Source organism: Aquarana catesbeiana, linkage group LG01 (genome assembly GCF_042186555.1).
Source record: "Aquarana catesbeiana isolate 2022-GZ linkage group LG01, ASM4218655v1, whole genome shotgun sequence".
Taxonomy (NCBI): Eukaryota; Metazoa; Chordata; class Amphibia; order Anura; family Ranidae; genus Aquarana; species Aquarana catesbeiana.
The window spans coordinates 468,975,737-469,001,581 of NC_133324.1; the positions used below are offsets into that span (position 1 = coordinate 468,975,737).

The 25,845-nt window shown below is 41.8% G+C and overlaps 1 protein-coding gene across 2 annotated transcripts in view; it reads right to left on the bottom strand.

Annotated features, from left to right (window-relative positions):
* The window catches only part of PLPPR1 (phospholipid phosphatase related 1), a 302,656-nt gene that overhangs the window by 54,538 nt on the left and 222,273 nt on the right, over positions 1-25,845 (bottom strand). For both annotated transcript variants that reach the window (XM_073591221.1, XM_073591219.1), the window contains exon 3: positions 1,680-1,868. In XM_073591221.1, coding sequence (XP_073447322.1) covers positions 1,680-1,868 — 189 coding nt within the window. The remainder of the gene's footprint in view (positions 1-1,679; positions 1,869-25,845) is intronic.

Here is a 25,845-nt window from a genome sequence, read left to right on the forward strand (position 1 = left end):
GCCAATAGATGGCAGCATTTATAAGTTTGTAGCTGCTCTATGGAGAACTCTATGTCTTTTCTCTGTATAATAAAGTTTCCTGTTTCCTATCTGCAGTTAAGCAGCAGTTAAAGCGATTGTAAAGTACATTTTTTATAAATATTAAACATGTTATACTTACCTGCTCTGTACAGCTGGTTTTGCACAAAGCAGCCTAGATCCTCCTTTTCTCGGTTCCCTTTTCGCTGCACCTGGCCCCTCCCTCCTGTTCAGTGCCCCCACAGCAAGCAGCTTGCAATGGGGCACCTGAGCCGAGTCACAGTTCCGTGTGTCCATTTAGACAAGGACCCTCGACCTGGCCCCAGCTCATCTCTCTTCTGATTGGCTAACTGACTTTGATTGACAGCTGCAGGAGCCAATGGCACCGCGGCTGTGTCCCAACCAATCAGTACGACAGTCCCGGATGGCTAAGACAGTCGTGGACATCAATGGAGAGAGATGGGGCTCAGGTAAGTAATTAGGGGGTGCTGCGGACGCTGCTACACACAGAAGGTTTTTTATCTTAATGCATAGAATGCATTAAGATAAAAAACCTTCTGCCTTTACAACTCCTTTAAAGCCCAAGTGGACTGTGCACTGTCTGTTCTGTATGATTATATACAGAATTTCGAACATTATGTCTTGTGAGTTATTGCCGGTGTGAATTATTGCCTTTTTATGATAATATTTACTTGCTGTGTCTTTCACATTTTAAATATTAACTAGTCCTTATTTTGTTTTTAAGTGCAGACTTAAAGACTCTTGGCTTTTTATGTGTAGGCCAATGTATACAGAATCTTTACAGAACATGAATAGGACAAGAATGAACTGCTCTAATCTTAAGGTGTGTGATTTAATAAACTGCATTTTGCTTCATACGTTCACTCCTGTGCAGAAGAAGCTGTATGTTATTATATATCTTGATCTATTACAAAAAAACATGTCTTTTTACTGATGATTAGGGATGAGTGAACCAAGCAATTGGTTCCCTGCCCATTCTCTAAAACTAGTGGGAAATCTGCAGATCCCAACGCAGGTCTTAAACCCTTTTTAAAGCCAGGTTCACATCTATGCGGGTGGTTCCCGCTACGGATCTGCACCTGTTCCTGCAGCCGCAACCACCCACACAGAATAACGAGCTGTATACAAGGGGGTGCACACTGCGCGCACTGGAAATCGCACCTGCACTGAGAACCACACTGCACTTGCATATAAATATATATATATATATATATAAAATTATCTGGACTACAATGTCACGTTTAGGTTTTTGGTAAAATTTTAATATACTGTAAATGCATATTAAAATGTATATGCCAAATGCTTACAATGCAGTGTATGCTGAATACTGAGTTTTCAACTGAGAGAACTGTATAACACATAATGCATAAAAAACAAATAGAATTAAAGTAGGAACAGTCTGACAAACACATGTGTTGACATAAGCTTATTAGAGAAAATCAAAGCACAGCCCTTACAGCAACCACCAGCAGACTTTTACTGTAATGTTCGCTTTAAAATAATTCTTACTTAACATTCAGTGACTTTTCTATGTGTTTTTTGTTACATTTTATAATTCTATACATGTATTTAAAAGCACGTTTTCAGAGTGCAATGGTTCACATAAATAATTAAGATTGCTTTGTAGATAAACTACTTACAATAGCTGTTGGTGTTGCAGCCAGCACACAGTACAGCACCAGAGGGGAAATGAAACTTTCATCTTCAGTCCCTGGGTATGGTTTCATTAGATTTCCATCTTGGCAGAAGAAGCCTTGAATGTGCACTTGAAAGGTATCCGTACACTCAAAGTAGTATGCAAGAAGAACAGTGCCAGCCATAATGACAAGCTGAAAATAAAGCATAGCAAGTTTAAACAGACATAAAAAAAAACAAAGGTCTTATGACAGCAATTTCCATTAAGCAATCATGTTCCCATCACCCAAGCAGTCTTACAATAACTGCGGCTGGATTGTTTGCACATGTACAATATCCAATACATAAGCCTTTTGGCAAACTGACTTAATGAATGTGCCTAATCGAACTTGTTTCTGTGTCTGGCTCACAGAGGGATACCACCGGATTACAAGCCGTCATAAAATAAAAAGGGCATAGGAGTGTCACTAATGATACCCTGATCTCGGCAAAGGAAAACACTTTACTTATCCACTGAAAGACAGAATGTACACCAAACAGCATCAATAAAGTGCTTTGTGCTGTAGCCCCCAACCCTCTGACATCCAAAGGGTTACCTGAACATGCTGCAGCAAAAAGTGCCCCACGCCAAAGGACTTCTAAAAAGTACTTTGTGTAAAAGTAGCCACTTTCTCAAATACTTGGTTGGCTTGAAAATGAGCTAGTGTGGGTTCTAAACCTTGTCTTTTTTCAGATGTTATGCCCTGTACACACGACCGGTTTTCCCGTCGGAATAAACTCTGAAGGTTTTTCTGACGGAGTTCCGACGGAATTCCGCTCAAACTGTCTTGCGTACAAACGGTCACACCAAATTCTGACCATCCAGAACACGGTGACATACAACACGTACAACGGGGCTAGAAAACAGAAGTTCAATAGCCAGTAGCCAATAGCTTCCATCTTGTACAGTACTTGCTTCAGAGCATGCATCGTTTTTGGTCTGTCGGAACAGCAAACAGACGATAGGTTTTCCTGATAGGAATTGGTTCCGTTGGAAAAATTTAGAATATGTTCTATTTCTAGGTCCGTCAGAATTTTCGACGTAAAACGTCAGATGGGGCATACACACGATTGGAATATACAATGAAAAGCTCCCGCCGGACTTTTTCTGTTGGACATTCTGCTCATGTGTACACGGCATAAGGCCCCTTTCACACGGGACGGATCCGTGTTGATCCGCCCCGTGTTTATCCGCTGCTCAGCGGGGATCTCTCCGTTTTCCCCAGCTGAGCAGGCAGATGACAGGGCGGGACCCGCACACTGTGCAGGGACCGCCCTGTCAGATCTCTGATCTCCCCTATGGGGGATCGGAGGAACACGGACCATCTGTCCGTGTTCATCCGATCCGCTCTGCAGACAGATAGAAAAATAGGATTTTCTTCCGTCCGCAGAATCGGACGAGAGCGGAGCCGGACGACATCGGGTGTTTGCGGATGTACATCCGCTGACACCCGCTATCCCATAGGGATGCATGTATGTCCGTATTTCATCCGAAAACGGATGGATGAAATACGGACATACGGTCCGCATGTGTGAAAGGGGCCTAAGACTGTACTGCTGCTTTTTGTGATGAGAAAATAAAAGAGCTCTTTTGACACAAAGACACAAAGTACTTTTTTAAAGTTCTTGGTATGGGGACACCTTTTGTTGCAAAACATTTTACTTGGGCACTAGAGGGTGTATATATATATATATATATATATATATATATATATATATATATATATACACACACACACACACACACACACACACACACACACACACACACACACACACAGTATCTCACAAAAGTGAGTACACCCTCACATTTTGTAAATATTTTATTATATCTTTTCATGTGACAACACTGAAGAAATGACACTTTGCTACAATGTAAAGTAGTGAGTGTACAGCTTGTATAACAGTGTACATTTGCTGTCCCTTCAAAATAACTCAACACACAGCCATTAATGTCTAAACCACTGGCAACAAAAGTGAGTACACCCTAAGTGAAAATGTCCAAATTGGGCCCAGTTAGCCAACCCCCCTCCCCGGTGTCATGTGACTCATTAGTGTTACAAGGTCTCAGGTGTGAATGGGGATCAGGTGTGTTAACCACTTAAGGACCGAGCCTCTTTTTGAGATGTGTTGTTTACAAGTTAAAAACAGGTTTTTTTTGCTAGAAAATTACTTAGAACCCCCTTTTTTTCTAACACCCTAGAGAATAAAATAGTGGTTGTTGCAATACTTTCTGTTACACCTTATTTGCGCAGCGGTCTTACAAGCTTACTTTTTTTGAAAAAATACAATTTTTGAATTAAAAAATAAGACAACAGTAAAGTTAGCCCAATTTTTTTTATATTGTGAAAGATAATGCAGTGTTAATTTTAGTCTTAGGACTAAAATGGCATTTTAGTTTTAATCCCATTTTAGTTTTCTGCAATTGTTTTAGTTTTAGTCGTATTTAGTCATCTAAATCTCCAGTATATTTTAGTTGACTAAAATGTCCTACGTTTTAGTCGACTAAAATCTCCAGTACATTTCAGTAATTGCAATTTAGTTTTAGTCATAGTCTTTTGACTAAAATGGCATTTTAGTTTTAGTCTCATTTTAGTCTTTTGACTAAAATGGCTTTTAGTTTTAGTCGTATTTTAGTCATCTCAATTGTTTTAGTTTTAGTCGTATTTTAGTCGACTAAAATGTTTTAGTCATTTTAGTCGACTAAATTAACACTGACAACATGTCATGCTTCAAAATTGCGTCCACTCGTGGAATGGCGACAAACTTTTAACCTTAAAAATCTCCATTTGAAAAATTCTACAGGTTGCATGTTTTAAGTTACAGAGGAGGTCTAGGACTAGAATTATTTCTCTTGCTCTACTGATCGCTCACATGTGTGGTTTGAACACCGTTTTCATATGCGGGCGCTACTCACATATGCGTTCGCTTCTGCACGCGAGATCGGCAGGACGGGGCACGTTTAACTTTTTTTTTTTCTTATTTATTTTACCTTTTGTTTTTTATTTTTACACTGTTTTAAAAAAAAATCTGTCACTTTTATTCCTATTACAAGTAATGTAGACATCCCTTGTAATAGAAAAAAGCATGACAGGACCTCTAAAATATGAGATCTGGGGTCAAAATGACCTCAGATCTCATATTTACACTAAAATGCAATAAAAAAAAAATTAAAAAATTGTAATTTAAAAAAAAAAAAAAAAAAAAAAATGGCCCTTTAAGAGCTATGGGCGGAAGTGACGTTTTGACGTTGCTTCTGCCCTGCAATGTTATGGAGACGGGAGGGGGGCCATCTTCCCCTCACTCGCCTCAATGCCCAACAAGGGAGAGAACCCCATGACGTCACCATGCACGAGATGATGATCTGAAGAATTTGGAAGCTGTGTGTATATTTCTGTGCGTGCACAAAAAAATCCATACCAAAGATTTTACTGCACTATGAATCTCTCCTTCTTCCTTTTTTAAACAAACAACTTAAATCTATACTGGAGGAACTGCTGGAAAGAAAAAAGGAAAAGATTATCAGATTTATCCTGCTATCCATTATGGGAGAAAGCCGCCATCTCTTCTGATCAAAGCAGGAGAAATCATCACAGCTGACCACTGAAGCTGCCGGAGCCCGTGGAGTGAGTGTTTCAGCCTGTTGCTTTGGATGAGAGAGAGCCACTGACTCAGTTCCAGGAGCCAATCGGGTGTACAATCATTACAGTGGGTTATTGTTATGAGGCGATTTTGACCCTTATAATCTGGGGTCCTTCAGTTCTGGTAAGAGGCCATCTGGCTATTTTTGATTATACGTTCATTCTCCAGAAGCATTTATGGGATTCCCCTGCTGAGTGTGATTGTCTGTATATCCTCTAGAAGTCTAACACAAGACTTTCCCACAGAGTGTGAGGTTGCATGTTTTGTATCCACTTTAATTATTAGAGACTATTCATTGCTCTAGTACCATTACACCAGGGAATTTTTTTTTTTTTTTTTGTGATTTTTCATGTGTTGCACCTTTTTCACATTATTGGTTTAATAGTTTTTTTGTGTTTATAAAGGGTAAAGATCCGATTGCCTCCGCCAGCTGCCGACGGCTCCGGTAAGCGGCTGAGGGCACCGGAGTGCGGCAGGAGGGAAGGCCCCTCTCCCGCCGCCGATAAAAGGGATCTCGCTGCGAATTCACCGCTGAGACCACTCTTATCGGAAAGCGTACCGCTGGCCAAAGAGGAGGATACCGGGGTTATGGCAGCTAGCTGCTGCCATAACAATAATATTCCACTTTAAAGTAAGGACATATATCGGCGTACGGCGGTCCGGAAGTGGTTAAATTTGGTCTCATACTGGTCACTGAAAGTTCAACATGGCACCTCATGGCAAAGAACTCTCTGAGGATCTGAAAAAAAGAATTATTGCTCTACATAAAGATGGCCTAGGCTATAAGAAGATTGCCAAGACCCTGAAACGGAGCTGCAGCATGGTGGCCAAGACCACACAGTGGTTTAACAGGACAGGTTCCACTCAGAACAGGCCTCGCCATAGTCGACCAAAGGAGTTGAGTCAGAGGCGTATCTAGTCAAAATGGTGCCTATGGCAAGCACTGAAACTGCGCCCCTGTCAAAACATTTGAAACCCATCTTTCAGATAACCTTAACAAAAAAAATAGCTAACAATGGCCCACGGGCACACACTGATACAAAAATCACTGATGATGCCAACACACTGGCACACTCACACTCATCAAAACACATTGGTGCACACAGTAACTCATACAAAATCAATGACACACTAACACACAATCAAGGGACAGGGAGGGATGCAGTGCGACATGTACAGGAAGGGATGTCAGGGACAGGGAGGGACACTGGGGACAGACAGAGAGGGACCCAGTGTGACAAGGACAGAGAGGGATGCTGGGGACAGACAGAGGGACACAGTGTGATGAGGACAGGGAGGGACGCCGGGGACAGAGAGGGACGCTGGGGACAGACAGAGGGACACAGTGTGATGAGGACAGAGAGGGACGCAGTGTGACAAGGACAGAGAGGTACGCTGGGGACAGACAGAGGGACACAGTGTGACGAGGACAGAGAGGGACGCTGGGGACAGACAGAGGGACACAGTGTGACGAGGACAGAGAGGGACGCTAGGGACAGACAGAGGGACACAGTGTGACGAGGACAGAGAGGGACGCTGGGGACAGACAGAGGGACACAGTGTGACGAGGACAGAGAGGGACGCTGGGGACAGACAGAGGGACACAGTGTGACGAGGACAGAGAGTGACGCTGGGGACAGACAGAGGGACACAGTGTGACGAGGACAGAGAGTGACGCTGGGGACAGACAGAGGGACACAGTGTGACGAGGACAGAGAGGGACGCTGGGGACAGACAGAGGGACACAGTGTGACGAGGACAGAGAGGGATGCAGTGCGGACAGGGTAAACAGGGGGATGCCGAGGGGGGGAGAAGAGGACACTGTGTGGGGGTGGGGACACAGGGGGACACTGTGGGGGGGGGGGACCAGGAGAGTATCATGGGGCCTCCTGTGGTCCTGTTGGGGCCCAGGCCCCCAACATCTGTACTGGCTGCCCCTCCCCCGATGGTGGCGGCCCTGGTGTCTCTAGACTCCTGTGAAAAATAAAAAGTACACAGCCTTATCTGATGCCTGTAATAAGACCTCTCACAGCGCGCTGCTCCCCGCTGGCCCCTCCTCTCTTCTCGTCCATCCCAGGTAATTTAATGTACAGTACAAGCACCTGGGGTGGATGGGAGGGAAGGAGGGGGCGGCGGGGAGCAGTGCGCTATGAGAGGTCCTATTACAGCCGCTGCTAGTGCTAGAATGTATGCATTGCAGTCTTGCAGAGCTTCAGGCCCTTGGGCAGTGCCCGATGGGTCAGTCCGCCCCTGCTCATTAAACAGTCCACATTCAGTGAAAGTTCATGCACTGCAAAGTTTGCAGTACATGAGCTTTCACTGAATGTGGACTGTTTAATGAGCTTGTTTGCACAAATCACTTTATTACACTTTATTTATGATATCTATGGCTGCTATGCATATAAACCTATATTTAGCACTATATTTGATTGGCTGCTTCTGCTTGGCACACACGCACAATTGCACATGATGATGACTTTAAGTCGTCATCATCATGTGCGATTGTGCATGTGTGCCAGGCCCAAGCAGAAGCAAGCAGCCAGTCAAATATAGTGCTAAATATGGGTTATAAAAAATATGCATAGCAGCCATAGATATCATAAATAAAGTGTAATAAAGTGATTTGTGCAACAGGCACAGCAGGTACTACTTTTAAGTAGTACCTGCTGTTGCACAGATCACTTTATTACACTTTATTTATGATATCTATGGCTGCTATGCATATTTTTTATAACCCATACTTAGCACTATATTTGACTGGCTGCTTGCCTGGTACACATGCATATGATCATCATCATCTTCCAGAGTACCTGCTAGGCTGCAGTGCTAATCCATGCTGCTGCCTGGGGGTTCCCCTTCTTTTTCTCGTGACTCGTCTCTTATCCTCCTCACGTCACAGACCCCACTCCTAGGGAAGATGATGCCAGACGTGCAGAGGAGGGTAGGCGGAGCATTAGGCTCCGCCTCCGCCAGTTACCCTGCTATTTTCCCTGCACCAGGTGAAGTCATTGCAGGCTTGACGCTCCCCTCCGCATGCAAAGTAGCAAGTGCCGTGCCGTGCCGGCGCCGTGCCGGCGCCGCACTCCAGCCGGCCAACCGCGGCGTTGGGGGCTATGTTAGTGCAGGGGGCGGCCAAGAGAGCCGAGAGGTGTCCGCAGGAGGGCGGGTGGGGTTTTTTTGTGCGGGGGGGCGACTTTTTTGTCGCCCTCACTCCCCATGGCGCCCATGGCATTTGCCATGGCTGCCATAGCCTAGATACGCCACTGAGTTGAGTGCACCTGCTCCAGAGGTTGTCTTTGGGAAATGGATGTATGAGTGCTGCCAGAATTGCTGCAGAGGTTGAAGGGGTGGGGGGGTCAGCCTGTCAGTGCTCAGACCATACACCGCACACTGCATCAAATTCATCTGCATAGCTGCCGTCCCAGAAGGACGCCTCTTCTAAAGATGATGCACAAGAAAGCCTGCCAACAGTTTGCTGAAGACAAGCAGACTAAGGACATGGATTACTGGAACCGTGTCCTGTGGTCTGATGAGACCAAGATAAACTTATTTGGTCCTTATTTGGACCCACTGTTCGGCTTGTGCTGTGACTATGCCCAGCACAGCTGGCACGGTGCGGGCGCCCTCTACCTGGGAGAGCTGGATCACGTATTAGATATGTGACCCAGCGCAGGAGAGCCGTTCTGCCACCATACTCCTACGGGAAGTGGTTGCCAATGTGGTTAGAAAATAATGAGTTGATTTACCTGCCAAAGGATTTGTATTTCTGTACATCCAGCTCTAAGATTTACACAGCCCTGCCACACCACACAGCCTTGTCTGGCTCCACACTCCTAACCTGTGACTAGTGAAAAGAGAAGCAGGAGACTATTGTGCTCATCTCTCTACCACTCTGTGCTCTCCTCTTATCAGCATGCTCTTTGTACTGCAGCACAACTGATTTTATGATTCTGAAAATCATAAAAATGTGCTGGTTCTTCTCATTTAGTTTGAGCTATGCTGTACAGGAACTTCAAGGATCTGATACCAATAAAATTTCATGTAGTTACACTGGTTGCAATATAAATTTAAGGATATTTTATTGAATACCACGCTGAAATAATATGTGGGTTTATTTTTTACATATGTCTTGAATTCAGCATTAGGAATATGAACATTTTATTTAAAAAGGATGGTTTGCTGATATACAGTATAGCATTTTTCAGTAAAGAGTTCATATTCCAAAATGCAACAAACAAGCTATTTCTACCAATCAGAATTCAGTCAGCTGAAGTCAAGGGAATACATGATGGAATCAGACTGGCTGGTTTGGGTTACTGCACTTAAAGGTTCAATCCACCCAAAAGTGATATTTTGTTATACAAATGTTCCTTTGCACACAAATTAGCTGTGATGAATTTTTAGTGAAGATATTTTCCGAGTGATAGCAAGACTCCTCCAAAAGTCCCTTACATAAAATGTATCCTTTAAGGCTCATTCTCAGTAAAGGATATGATAACATTTAGTTATAGGTATTTCCTGGTTGGCTGCATCATACGCTGACTTATTACCCCTATCAGGGCCCTCTTTAACGTAGGGCAAATGGGGCACCTGCCCAGGGCCCAATTTTTGTTGGGGGGCCCAAAGCATTGAGCCCGCTCCCCATGAATTGGGGCCCTGATGACGGCTTTGCAGAGCGCACAGAGGACACGGGAGGCTGTATTCCCGAGCTAGCCAGCAGAGAGGTGGTGGGGCCCGTAGCTCCACTGATGCTCTGACCCCACCCGATGCAGCCTGTATGCTCGGAACAGAGCGGCTGTAGTGAGAGCAGTTATCGGAGTGGGAGTGTCAATGGAGCTCCAGGCTCTGCCCCTCTATATTGGCTGGGGAATACAGAGGTGCGGGGGTGGGGCCAGGAGCTCCACTGATGCTCTAACCCCGCCCTATGCCTGTATGCTGTATGCTCAGGGGGAGCAGTTGTAGTGAGAGCAGAGAGTGGAAGCCCCACCCCCAGACCTCTGGCTGTATGCAGTTTGCTCGGATGGCCTGGTATGTCCTTACACTCATAAAATGCCTGACTGCTGAAACTCTGAGCTGTGTTATTCAACTGTAAAGCTATACATTGCTAAAAGTTCTCTGACCATCTCCTGTATAATGTCCGCAGTCTCAGCTTGTCTCCTGTATAATGTTCACAGTCTCTGATTGTCTCCTGTAGCATGTCTGCAGTCTCTGATTGTCTCCTGTATAATGTCCGCAGTCTCTGATTGTCTCCTGTAGCATATCCGCAGTCTCTGATTGTCACCTGTAGTATGTCCGCAGTCTCTGATTGTTTCTTGTAGCATGTCCGCAGTCTCTGATTGTCACCTGTAGTATGTCCGCAGTCTCTGATTGTCACCTGTAGCATATCCGCAGTCTCTGATTGTCCCCTGTAGTATGTCCGCAGTCTCTGATTGTTTCTTGTAGCATGTCCGCAGTCTCTGATTGTCACTTGTAGTATGTCCACAGTCTCTGATTGTCTCCTGTAGCGTATCCGCAGTCTCTGATTGTCACCTGTAGTATGTCCGCAGTCTCTGATTGTCTCCTGTAGCATATCCGCAGTCTCTGATTGTCACCTGTAGTATGCCTGCAGTCTCTGATTGTCTCCTGTAGCATATCCGCAGTCTCTGATTGTCACCTGTAGTATGTCCGCAGTCTCTGATTGTCTCCTGTATAATATCTGCAGTCTCTGATTGTCTCCTGTAGCATATCCGCAGTCTCTGATTGTCACCTGTAGTATGTCCGCAGTCTCTGATTGTCTCCTGTATAATGTCTGCAGTCTCTAATTGTCACCTGTAGTTTGTCCGCAGTCTCTGATTGTCTCCTGTATAATGTCCGCAGTCTCTGATTGTCTCCTGTATAATGTCTGCAGTCTTTGATTGTCACCTGTAGCATGTCCTCAGTCTCTGATTGTAACCTGTAGCATTTCCACAGTCTGATTGTCACTTGTAGCATGTCCGCAATCTCTGATTGTCACCTGTAGCATGTTCGCAATCTCTGATTGTCACCTGTAGCATGTCCACAGTCTCTGATGCTCTCCTGCAGTATATTTACAGTCTCTGACCCTTTCCTGTAGTATGTGTATTAATGTGCCGCTTTACTTACTCAATTATTTGGAATTGCTCCAGTGCTCAGTGAGTGGTAATGATGTGCATTAACCTGTAGCAACCAATCAGTGAACAGTAGTAATCTGCTGTAATCTCTAGCAACCAATTAGTGAGTGGTAATGATGTGCTGTAACCCCTAGCAACCAATAAGTGAGCACTGATAATTTGCAGTAACCTCTAGCAACTAATCGACAAGCAGAAATTAATCTTTACCAGCCAGTGAGCGGTAAAGAAAGGCTGTAACCTCTAGCGAACAAATGCAATCGCTGTATGATCTGCTGCAGTAAAATGGTTTTGAGTCCACCTGCTATCTTGTGTCTCAGAATGGAGGGGGGCCACAAGAAAATGTTTGCCCAGGGTCCAATCAATATCAAAGATGGCCCTGACCCCTATCATAACATGTGTGCAGACCTGTGAACTCAAGTGCTAAGTTCTTACCAATAGAGGGCTCTCAAGGTTCAAGAACTTGGAATGTAACTCTCCTACATTTACTGAAAATCTGAAGATCAGTTTTGGGTAGACCGTTTTTTTTTTTTACTAAAGCTGCAGAACTCCTGAAGAGACAGCAAGAAATTACTATACTTTTCATCATAGCCCTGAAAGGAAACAAACTTCTCTGCTAGAGAGAACTCAATTTCAACTGCACATAAAAGTTCTTTGCAGTTTTGTACATAAATATTTGATTATCGGACTCAGTATTGTATCATTCCTTAAAAAGAAACCTAGGGCATTTGAAAACTTCCATTTTCAATATTTTAGAAAGCTATAAATTGTATCAAACATTTTCCTCTCATAGATAGCTAACACTAGAAACTCAACAGCCAGAATATGATGTGATAAGTACAAAGTTGATGTCTAGCCATTTGTGTTTCACATGCAAATTGTTAAAAAAAGATTAGACAGTCTATTTGAAAGCAAATACAAAGATAAAAAAAAGTATCGCAGTTGACCTTGGACTTGTTTTTTATGTGCAAACTGGGATCTCTCCCAACTGCCCCCTTAAACTAACATGATGGCCGAAGAGGGTGGTACTCATGCTGTGGCCATGCTTTGCATTGTGGCAAAAATGTTACCACAGTTCATGTTCAGTACATCCAACAAACGCAACCTATTCAAGTCAATGGGGCTGCGTCACAACTGTCCTGTGTTCCATGTGGTTGTGGTGTGCTGCTGCAGCCTTTCAAAGGTTAAAACAGGCATCCTGGAGGTGTTATATTGCCTCTAAGCTGCTTGTCAAATGTGGCAATGGCAACTACCAGTGTAAAGGAACCCAAACGGTCCATTTCCTTTTTTAATTTGAGGTTCTATTACACAGATCTGTTACATGTATTAGCATTACATGTCACCATGAGACCTTACATTGGTTGGATGCTCCCGCTGTTTGCTGTGGACTGATGGACTTTTTTAGACCCTGTTCCATTTCTGGCACCTTTCTGCGCTCTGCCCTGTGTTTTTCCTTATGAGGCTGGACCTTCCCAAAGTCCCAAAGTGGCACTGTGGAAGCTGTGTTTGGTGTTCTGCAAACTCCTGGAAAAGATAACTGACTTCCTAAGTGGCATTACATACTCAGATGCTATAGGACTTTGGGACTCTCTTTGACTGAGATCTTTGGAATTGGATTATATATACAGTATCTCACAAGTGAGTACACCCCTCACATTTTTGTAAATATTTTATTCTATCTTTTCATGTGACAACACTGAAGAAATGACACTTTGCTACAATGTAAAGTAGTGAGTGTACAGTTTATATAACAGTGTAAATTTGCTGTCCCCTCAAAATAAGTCACAAAGCCATTAATGTCTAAACAGCTGGCAACAAAAGTGAGTACACCCCAAAGTGTCAATATTTTGTGTTGCCACCATTATTTTGCACTGTCTTAACCCTCTTGGGCATGGAGCTTCAAAGGATTGCCACTGGAGTCCTCTTCCAGTCCTCGATGTCGACGATATCATGGAATGATGATATCACAGAACTGGTGGATATTAGAGGCCTTGCACTCCTCCACCTTCCATTTGAGGATGCCCCACAGATGCTCAATAGGGTTTAGGTCTGGAGATATGCTTGGCCAATCCTTCACCTTTACCCTCAGCTTCTTTAGCAAGGCAGTGGTCGTCTTGGAGGTGTGTTTGGGGTCGTTATGTTAGAATACTGCCCTGCGGCCCCTTAACGGAGAGTTATATAAAAAAAAAAATAGTTATAACCCACAAGTGCTTTTTTTACCACTACTATTCCTTTATACTGACTTTTGAAATGTACAAATGCAGCAATTTAGAAATTGGATGAGGGTTTAGCATTGGGAAGCATTTTTTGAAAAATAAAAAGTGCATTTTATGTACTATATACAGTATCTCACAAAAGTGAGTACACCCCTCACATTTTTGTAAATATTTTATTATATCTTTTCATGTGATAACACTAAAGAAATGCTACAATGTAAAGTAGTGAGTGTACAGTTTGTATAACAGTGTAAATTTGCTGTCGCTTCAAAAAAACTCAACACACAACCATTAATGTCTAAACCGCTGACAGCAAAAGTGAGTACACCAATGTCCAAATTGGGCCCATAGTGTCAATATTTTGTGTGGCCACCATTATTTTCCAGCACTGCCTTAACCCTCTTAGGCATGGGGTTCACCAGAGCTTCACAGGTTACCAGTGGAGTCCTCTTCCACTCCTCCATGACGACATCACAGAGCTGGTGGATGTTAAAGACTTTGTGCTCCTCCACCTTCCATTTGAGGATGTGCCACAGAGGCTCAATAGGGTTTAGGTCTGGAGACATGCTTGGCCGGTCCATCACCTTTACCCTCAGCTACTTTAGCAAGGCAGTGGTTGTCTTGGAGGTGTGTTTGGGGTCGTTGTCATGTTGGAATACTGCCCTGCGGCCCAGTCTCCGAAGAGAGGGGATCATGCTCTGCTTCAGTATGTCACGGTTCATGGTTCCCTCTATGAACTATAGCTCCCCACTCATGCAGCCCCAGACCATGACACTCCCGCCACCATGCTTGACTGTAGGCAAGACACACTTGTCTTTGCACTCCTCACCTGGTTGCCGCCACACACGCTTGACACCATCTGAACCAAATAAGTTTATCTTGGTCTCATCAGACCACAGGACATGGTTCCGTAATCCATATCCTTATGCCCTGTACACACAATCGGACATTGATCGGACATTCCGACATTTTTTTCCAACGCATGTTGGCTCAAACTTGTTTTGCATACACACGGTAGCACAAAGTTGTTGGAAAATCCGATCGTTCTGAACGCGGTGACTTAAAACACGTACGTCGGGACTATAAACGGGGCAGTAGCCAATAGCTTTCGTCTCTTAATTTATTCTGAGCATGCATGGCACTTTGTGTGGACAATTCCGATGCACACAGTCGGAATTTACGCAAACAGATTTTGTTGTGGGAAATTTTTATAGCCTGCTCTCAAACTTTGTGTGACGGAAATTCCGATGGAAAAAGTCCGATGGAGCCCACACACGGTCGGAAATTTCCGACAACAAGCTCCGATCGAACATATTCCGTCGGAAAGTCCGACCGTGTGTACAGGGCATTAGTTTGCTTGTCTTCAGCAAACTGTTTGTGGGCTTTCTTGTGCATCATCTTTAAAAGAGGCTTCCTTCTGGGACGACAGTCATGCAGACCAATTTGATGCAGTGTGCGGCATATGGTCTGAGCACTGACAGGCTGACCCCCTACCCCTTCAACCTCTGCAGTAATGCTGGCAGCACTCAAATGTCTATTTCCCAAAGACAACCTCTGGATATGACGCTGAGTATGTGCACTCAACTTCTTTGGTTGACCATGGCGAGGCCTGTTCTGAGTGGAAACTGTCCTGCTAAACCGCTGTATGGTCTTTACCACCATGCTGTAGCTCAGTTTCAGGGCCCTGGCAATATTCTTATAGCCTAGGCCATCTTTATGAAGAGCAACAATTCTTTTTTTCAGATCCTCAGAGAGTTCTTTGCCATGAGGGTGCATGTTAAACTTCCAGTGACCAGTATGAGAGAGTGAGAGCGATAACACCAAATTTAACACACCTGCTCCCCATTCAGACCTGAGACCTTGTAACAATAAAGAGTCACATGACACCGGGGAGGTAAAATGGTTAATTGGGCCCAATTTGGACATTTTCACTTAGGGGTGTACTCACTTTTGTTGCCAGCGGTTTAGACATTAAAGGCTGTGTGTTGAGTTATTTTGAGGGGACAGCAAATTTACACTGTTATACAAGCTGTACACTCACTACTTTACATTATAGCAAAGTGTAATTTCTTCAGTGTTGTCACATGAAAAGATAGAATAAAATATTTACAAAAATGTGATGGGTGTACTCACTTTTGTGAGATACTGTAGATCAGACCAAAATGAGGGACAAATGAGGGGGAAAGAGGAACAAAAGGACTTTGGTTCCTAAGCAGGGACAGTCCCTCGAAATCATGAACAGTTGGGAGCTATGTAAACACTAAAGCCTCGTACACACGATCGGATTTTTGTCCGGGAATTGTGTAATGACAGACTGTTTGCCTAAAATCTGACTGTTAGTACGCTCCATCAGACAATTGTTGGCCAACTTTCCGCCAACAAATGTTGGATGGCAGGCTAGTAAATTTTCGCCGGACAACTGTCTGTTGTCAGATTTTCCTATCGTGTGTACACAAGTTCGTCACACAAAAGTCCAAAGTACAAACACGCATGCTCGGAAGCAAAGACAAGCCGGAAGCGGTCGGTCTTGTAAACTAGCGTTCGTAATGGAGAATTAACATTGGTGATGTGGCAAATTATGAAATCTCCAAATGCAGCACACATTCTCTTCTTCTTTAAAGGGATAATAATGAAGCTGCTTTGCTGGTGATACTGATGGCGTTATGGCAAACACATTTTCAAAGGCTTTTTTTTTCTGGTGATATCAAGAATAATATCATTATGCTTGTTATTTTTTTTTTTTTTGGTGCAAGTTACCACAACACCGTTATCCTGTAGTTTTTAAGATCAAAGATAAAACTATGTTGGTGTCCCTTGTTCATTTTACATTGTATTTTTTTAAATGTAACTGGCTACTCCAAAACTGTCAATTGAAGTAAAACACATAGCCAAGTATTATTCTCCACAATTTTTTTATTATGCATTAAAAAAAGAAAACAAATAAAATTAGACATGCTATCTGCCAACGAAACTTAACCAAAAAGTGCATTCTATGCATCCAAAAATATAGAAAATATAACAAATCAAATCATTATTCAACCAAAAAAGCATCATGCATGTGTCCTGCTTCTTAATATAGGGGGTCAACAATGCCAAGAGTTGGTGAAAGCAGGGGTCCATCATCCGGAGATAACTCCGAAAATCATCTGGATTATTCTCCTGGAGCTCCTGCAGCAAAAGCATATGAAATAATTGGTCACGATTAATAAAGCAACCAATTTTTGGTCCAAGAACTTTTCCTCCTCCTGTTCCTGGACTGGACTTGGGTCAAAGCAATAACTCCAAGGCCAATAATAAATAACACGTTATCTCCTCCGATTCCGCAACATGGCTGGTTGACAAACGGCTGTTCAGAAAGGTACTGAAAAGCATGAAATGAAAAGCGCGAAATGAAAAGCGCAAAATGAAAAGCGCAAAATGAAAAGCGCAAATCAACACTTACCAAACTTCTACTAACACGAAATTAGTCTGACAATTGAACTTCCTCTTTATCGGCTCGTAGTACGTCTAGTACATCACTATGTTCGTGTTTGTTGGCCGACAATTGTGTACCGTTTGTATACAAGACAAGTGCATGGCACGCGCCCTTCGGACAAAAGTCTGGCGCTTTGTCTGCCAACAATCCTATCGTGTGTACAAGGCTTAAGTCATGAGTTTTTGTTCCACAAACTACTACTATTTGTGTTTTTGCCACCGGTCTGGGTTCTCCGATGGCCTGAGTCCTTTCAAACTGCCAGCGCCCGCAAAAACGCCTGAAAAACACCCCAGTGTGAAAAGGGTCTTAAGCGGCGCTTTACCAGGCACTGGCAGTGTGAAAGGGCTCGGGCTTTCACATTGGGATTGCAGATGAGGCTTCTTTCAGGCGCTTTACAGGCGCTTTTTTTAACGCTAAAGCGCCTGAAAAACGCCCCAGTGTGAAAGGGGTCTAACTACTGACTGGTGTTTACAGCAGGTTTATTTGAGGTATCTCTCAAACAGAGAACTTGTTATTTGAGAATGTGCTAATTTAATGACTCAGAAAAATAAAATACCAAGTCATTGAAAGTAGAGGCTTCCCCTTTCCATTACTAATATTGTTACACATTAAGTGGTTTGTTTGTCAACTCATGCCACATCTTAAGCCTAAATAGTTTAGAATAGTTGAAAAACATGCAGATTTGTATGATGGAAATACTAGTTTGCTTTACTGAATTTGTAAAGTTCTGGACTTACACATACATGTTACACACACATACATAACACATTCATGTTTTAGTTAATTGGGACAGGATTTCCTCGGTACATCATACAATAAGAGGACAGCTTAGGAGGCAACCTTACAGTCTTAACAATTCAGATAGGCCAGCAATGCGTTTAGCAGATTTAAATAAATGTAATGGTATATATTTATATATATATATATATATATATATATATATATATATATATATATATATATATATGTAGCGCTGGTAGATCTTCATCTACCGCTGATAGGTAAATTTAGTGGGTCGCTTATTATAGGCAGTTAGATTTGCCTCTGTTCCGGCTTGGCTGACGTTGCATGCAGTTCCACATTGTGCCGGTAGGTGTCGTTGTCACCATCGGCAGGTGTTGGAAAAGCAACGTGTTGAGGCGGAGCCTAGTGGAGCAGACATGCATTGTTAGAGCTCCACACCGCTGAGGAGAGAAGATAAGGACAAAGCGGAGCCTGCAGGCTCAAAAGGTATCCATTTGAACCTTTTTGCCACAGGGAACAAACTGTGAAAGTTTGGGCAGGAAATATGGTACTGGGAGGAAACCGTGGCAGAAATAAAAATCACCTCACAAAGAGCTCACAGGCACTCACTGCAGCTGAAGCAGCTCCAGTCACCTCACAAGATACAGCATCAGGGCGCTCTCACAGACAGAAAATGTCACAGCAAGACTCTCCATTTGAGTCAGATACAGAACAAATCCTCTCACAAACTTCTCCACAAGCCTCCTCAGTATCCCCAGTAATATTATTACAATTTGAAAAGATGCTTCATAAGGCTTTAAAACAAACCTCAGACCAAATAACAAAAAGCCTAACCAAAGAAATAAGAGAGCTGGGAAACCGCACCGCAGCCTTAGAAATAAAAATGGATGAAATTGAAATTACAACCCAAGAAAATATAACAGAATTGGAACAATTAAAAAAAGAGAATTTAATACTTCAAACTAAGCTCGAAGATTACGAAAATAGAGCCAGACGTTCAAACTTGCGCATAAGGGGAATACCTGAAACTGTGACAGACCTGCAATCTACTATTACTGCTCTATTACAAGAACTAAAGCCAGATATCCCTATTGAACGTTTAGAACTGGACAGAGCACACAGAGTCCTCACAGCCAAAAAGAAAGATGGACCCCCACGTGATATAATCACAAAATTTCATTATTACAGAACGAAAGAACAAATACTAATTGCTGCAAGAGAAAAAAAGGAACTTAATTTTCAAGGACACAATTATCAAATTTTTGCTGACCTATCCCAACTTACTATTACTAAAAGACGATCCATGAAACCCCAACTAATGGACCTGCAACGCCACAACATTATGTATCAATGGGGCTTCCCCTTTTCAGTCAGATTTAACTACCAAGGTACAATTTACAGAAGAAGATCAGCAGATGAACTACAACAAACCCTTTTAAAATTAAATCTGACAGAACCCACAAGCAGCAACACTCCCACACGCAGAAGAATGGCGTCATTTTCACCTTCAGGCAGCACCAAGAAAATTTCAGAACAAAATGGGAATCATCATTCTCACAAAAGAGGCCGTTATGCCACATCATCCATGGACCAAGAAGATTCAATGGACTGACATCCTAATTCCTGATATCTCTTCATTTATTATACTAAGAGATGGTTCTCTATAAAAAACCTGTATTTATAACTGAATGTAACTGCATTCTGATAGTCACACACTGTGTGGGATCATGTTACATTCCAGTTATATTTCTTATTACTTCTGATTCATATAGCCTTAGAATATATAAGTGAAATAAGGAAATTCTTGTTCAGTTATATATTATCAGGTAATAACAATAGATTTATTACTTTTTAGGACAAATATGTTCAATAATCCAGAAGTAATGGAAGCTTTTTCTTTCTTTTCTTAAAACAAATATATTATTACCTAACTAGTTCCTAGAATTATGTTTTTGTTTATTCTAATCTGAAGCAATACAACCTCAATTTTATGAGTTAACATATCTAAACAGTTACATATGAATAAAATATGTAATTGTTTACTCTAAAAGGGTTAAAATCCCAAAATAATTCAAACTATCTTCATCAATACCAAAGTTATTAACAGTACCTTTCTAACTGAATTATTTAGCCTAGGGCAAGACTAACCATATACAACCACCCTGGAATAAATAATTTCAACAAAAACTATATTCTGCACTCCAATTAAGGAAACATCATTTTGATGTCTTTTGACATAGCACTTCTCTCCTGTAAGCGGAAGATCCGTGTACCCCCATTAGCCCTCCTCATTCTCCCAACCATATTATGTGGGAGTGTGACGAAGGCACTTATTCCCCTGAGAGAGATATTTATTTTCTTTCATGGGTAAATTGTGATTACTTGCAAAAAATAATTTATACAATGTATCATCTAATCTCATATGTTTTTTGTTTACTCTTTACTCCAGAATTCACTGGTTTCTTTTCTATCTATTCATCTCTTCAGTCCACACAGGTTGATCTGCGCAGTCAGCTCTGCATAACAAAAAGTAAGTCAAAACTATTTGATCTATTGCCATGGCACCACTGAATATACTTTCCCTGAATGTTCAGGGAATAAATGTCCCTCAAAAAAGGACCAAAGCCTTCCGTACTTTCCATAAAAAGAAGGCTCACATAGTATGCCTCCAAGAAACACACTTCACCAAAGATTCTACTCCAAAATATATTTCTCCTTTTTATCAACAAATTTACACGGCTTCTGCCTGTACCAAGCAAAGGGGAACTCTAATTGCATTTCACCGATCCACACCATTCACCTTATCATCAGAAATTAAAGACCCAGAAGGTAGATACCTGATACTCATGGGTTATATAATGGATACAGCAATCACGGTGATTTCCTACTACGCTCCTAACAAACAACCTACACCATTCCTCTCACATATATTACAAGTGATTAATACACACAAAATAGGAACAGTGATAATGTGTGGGGATTCAAACCAGGTCCTCCTCCCATTTCTAGATAAATCACCTTTTACACCATCCAAAATAACCTCTAGATTACCTTTTTCTCAACTTCTTTCCAAATACAATCTGGTAGATTCATGGAGAGAAAGTAACCCAATGAAAAAGAAATTCATTTATTTCTCGCACCCTCATCAAACCTTCACCAGAATAGATCATATTTTTCTAACAATAGGAATGATACCAGAAATTATTGCATCAGATATAATTCCGATTCCGTGGTCTGACCATAATGCAGTATACACTACTATAGCCTCAGCCATACCAAAAGCGCATGACCCAACGTGGTAATTACCGGACATAATGCTCAAACACCCACTACATCAGAAGGCCATTGAACAAGCTTTAAAGGAATACATATCAATTAATAATACAACAGACATCTCCCCAATAACACTGTGGGAAGCTCATAAGCCTGTCTTGCGTGGTACAATACAAAGACAAATGGCACTATTTAAACGGGAACGCAAAAAAACTAGAACTCAATTTTAATGCAGCCTACATATCATTTCAAGATAATCCATCCTAGAGTACAAAATCTCATCTGGAAAAATCTAGATTGGAATACGATCTATTTCTCATTGAGTCAGTTGATAAATCCCTCAAACGCTCCAAACACAATTTCTACATGAATACAAACAAACCAGGTACATATTTGGCTCGGGCATTAAATTCAACTAACAAATCTTTCAAACCAATACGTTTGAAATTATCAAAAAATGTTTACACTTGTAATCCAGTTAAAATAGTCCATAAATTTCACTCACATCTCGCAACTTTATACAAGACAAACAATGAATTTAATCCTACAGAGGCTGAATCCTTCTTCTCAAAAATAACCTTACCTGAGTTATCTCAGAATCAAAAAAGCAGTTTGGATGAGCCTATAACTATAGATGAAGTTGCTAACGCCATAAAAGACCTAAAACTTAACAAAAGACCAGGCCCAGACGGCTACTCGGCTTTATACTATAAAACATTCTCAGAAATACTCTCTCCCATTCTCACTGAAACTTTTAACAAACTTCTAGATGGACATTCTTTTCGGCAAGAAACACTAATGGCAATTGTTTGTATGATCCCAAAACCCCTTTCTGATGATACTTCCTGTGTGAATTATCGGCCTATCTCTGTTAAACCTCGATATTAAATTATTAGCAAAAATAATAGCAAAACGCCTCAATAGCATTATAGGAAAATTAATACATAGAGATCAAGTAGGCTTCATGCCAAATAGACAGGCAGGCGATAATATACGCAGGGCAGTGTTATTGGCACATATTGCTAAAAAACGGAAAATCCCTTTATGTTTTCTATCTCTCGATATTAAGAGGGCATTTGACACAGTATCCTGGCAATATATGCAATATTCATTACAAAAATGGGGTTTTGGACCCCACTTTTTAACATGGATCAAAGCATTATATAATAAACCCAAAGCCTATATAAAATATGCTGGATACAAATCTGAAGCCTTTAATATCGAAAGAGGTACCCGACAGGGTTGCCCATTATCTCCCTTATTATTTGCCCTTATACTCGAACCCATGGCCCAATACATCAGAACAAACCAAACTATAACTGGCATTGAAGTAGGAGGTATTACACACAAATTATGTATATTTGCAGACGATATATTACTTTTTCTATCATCACCACAGGTCTCTGGTCCTAACTTAATACCAGCTCTTGATGGATTTGCAGCCCTATCCGGCCTTATGATTAATCCTAAGAAATGCCTAGTGCTTAATATTTCACTCACAAACATGGAATTGATCCCGGCTAGGGCTGCACTCCCATTCACATGGGCAGAAAAATCAATCCCATATCTTGGAATTCATTTAACAGCATCTCATTCTGACTTATTCTCAACCAATTATCCTCCTGTATTAAGACAGATCACAAATCTAATAAAACAATGGTCGCAACTTCCTTTATCCTGGATAGGGAAGATTAATGCAATCAAAATGACTATTCTACCCAAATTGCTTTATCTATTCAGAGTCCTCCCTATTCCAATTCCTTCCTATTTTTTGAGAATAGTACAAAAAAGAGCAACTTCGTTTATATGGGGCTCTTCTAAACCACGTATACCTATACATACACTACATCTTCCCAAAAATAAAGGAGGCCTGGGATACCCTAATTTTACTAACTACTACAGAGCAGCACATTTGGCCAGTCTGTCCAAATACCATGCAAAACAGGAAATCCCATTATGGGTATTTATAGAGGCTTCAGAAAATGACCCTCTATTAATATCAAATTTATTATGGCTTGATCCTAAAGACCGCTTTAAAATTCATAATCCCATAACTAAACACTTCTTATCTCTCTGGGATAAACTAAAAACCAAATATCAGTTACAATCTCCACACAATCCTCTCCCTTCTTTTATCAGAAATCCGGCCTTTTATCCGGCATGGATCTACCCAAATTCTTTTAAAGCTTGGACAACATCAGGCATTCAGACACTAAATGACTTCATAGCATCTAAATCATTCCTTTCATTCCCATCGCTTAGAGAAAAATATGATCTACCAAACTCTGAGATATTTAGATATCTCCAAATCAAAAATTTCTATACACCATTCCTAAAGGGGGATACACCATTATCCCAATTATCCATTTTTGAATCAATCTGTACAAAAGATCCATTTGCTAAAGGTACAATTTCATCACTTTATAATCAATTATATGGAGTAGCAAATCTTAATAGACCCTCTTACGTTCAGAGGTGGGAGGAGGACCTGGGACGAACTTTAGAAGACACGGACTGGTCTAACATATGGCTCACATCTAAGTCATCTTCACCCAACATCTTAGCACTGGAGACAAATTATAAAGTCCTAACTTGCTGGTACCTTGTACCCGCTAGAGTGGCAAAATATTCACCTAATACCTCAGCTCTTTGTTTTCGAGGATGCCCAGAAATAGGCACATATTTACACATATGGTGGACGTGCCCAGTAATCCAAACCTTCTGGAAGGAAGTCTTCGTGATTGCATCTAAAATATTTTAAAAAATAATACAACCAGATCCATATTTAACCTTACTTAATCTAAAACCGGAATGGTTAACACTCTCTCAATTCAAACTTATGATCCAACTAATAACGGCTGCAAAACAAACAGTGGCCAAGGCATGGAAATCTCCTACATTGGTACTAGCAGAAACAATTCACAGAATGAATAATACAATGTCCCATGCTAAGATGGTAGCCATCGATCAAAATCAAATTCCAAAATTTGAAAAACTTTGGCATCCTTGGATAAAACAACAGTTCCTGTCAAACTTCAATGACTCTGTCCTGTTGCCATGGTAACAGATTAAATGACTTACAGTGACACCCATTCTAAGGCTTCAAAGAGAACTAAAAAGAATAATAAACTGACGAGCGGGACAACCTTGTGGACCATACCTCTACCTTTCAACCCTTTTTCTTCTTTCTCTTTCCTTTTCTCCACCTTACGATTAAAGCTCATTATCAGAATTTATTTGACCTATATACACTCTACTTGTAAAAAATATGTATAGTAGGTATAAATCATTTAAATACCTACAAAAGTAACTAAGGAAATGATATATATCTTTAATTTAGGTCTACGTGAACCCAATGTTTAATATTTGAAATTTCATGATATTTACCTATATAAACCCTACTGTAAAACAATTAGCTTACTTTATAGATCCTTGTAAACTTACTTTATGTATCTTTATAACATTGTATACTCAATAAACTTCTTTTGACAAGGAAAAGCAACGTGTTGAAGCGAATGAGTGCTCCTCTTTCCCGGAGATAACTCGGTTGCATTCTGGGAGAGGGTATTTATGGGACAGACGCCATGTTTTAGGGTTCGTTTTCAGCCACCTGCTGGCCCTCCTGGGCGACAGGTATGCACTAGGAATACCAAATCGTGGTTCTCCGTTCCGGAGGCCCGCTTCGCTGCGGCGTGTGGGTGGGCCCAGAAGCCTCTCTGGTGCCTACCACAGCAGCAGAGGAATGGTCCTGAGCTGTCTATCCTGAGTGAAGAAGCTGGACAACCGAGAAGATCCCAGGGGAGGACCCGTCATGGAAGGATCATGCAGAGTGCTGGTCTGGAGAGGGGCCTGGTGACTCGGTTGGAGGACACATTCTGAAGTAATCTTACAGTATAGTACTGCCAGGTTGGCCTAAAGGTTCAAGTACTGTATCTGACTTTCATCATAAACCAATACATCCTGTGGCAGAGGATTGTACGGGTTCTATTCCAGATAAGTCTGTGGCAGAGACTTTTGTTCATGCTACGTGCTGGCTGCTAGGCAAGTGAGAGATGTCTATCCAGGCGGGCAAAGATTTAATCCTACGAAAGGGGGACTATTCAATTGCAAGTGTTCAATTACAAGGAATGTTCTGAAGAAAAGACAACAGAAAAGGTATTTGAGCTTCCCTGCAGCTTTCCTACTACCTCTTTCCTGCTACTTCCCTTGTTCATTTTATTAAAGCATTGGAAAACCTACTCAAGTGTTTGGTGCTTATATCGTCCAGAGGTAAACTCAACTGAACCTTAGACCCGGTGCCGGTGAAACAGAGGTGTCGAGAGTGAAGGTAACAAGCCCGCTTAAACCAGCAGCTCCACCGAGAGTTATTGCTACATATATATAGATATCTATAATATCTATATCTATCTATAGATATATCTATAGATATATAGATATATATCTATATATATCCAACCACGACACTACCTGCCTGGAGTTTGCATGTTCTCCCTGTGTCTGCGTGGGTTTCCTCCGGGTACTCCGGTTTCCTCCCACACTCCAAAGACATGCTGGTAGGTTAATTGGATCCTGTCTAAATTGTCCCTAGTATGTATGAATGTGAGCTACAATCTTAGATTGTAAGCTCCTTGAGGGTCAGGACTGATGTGAATGTACA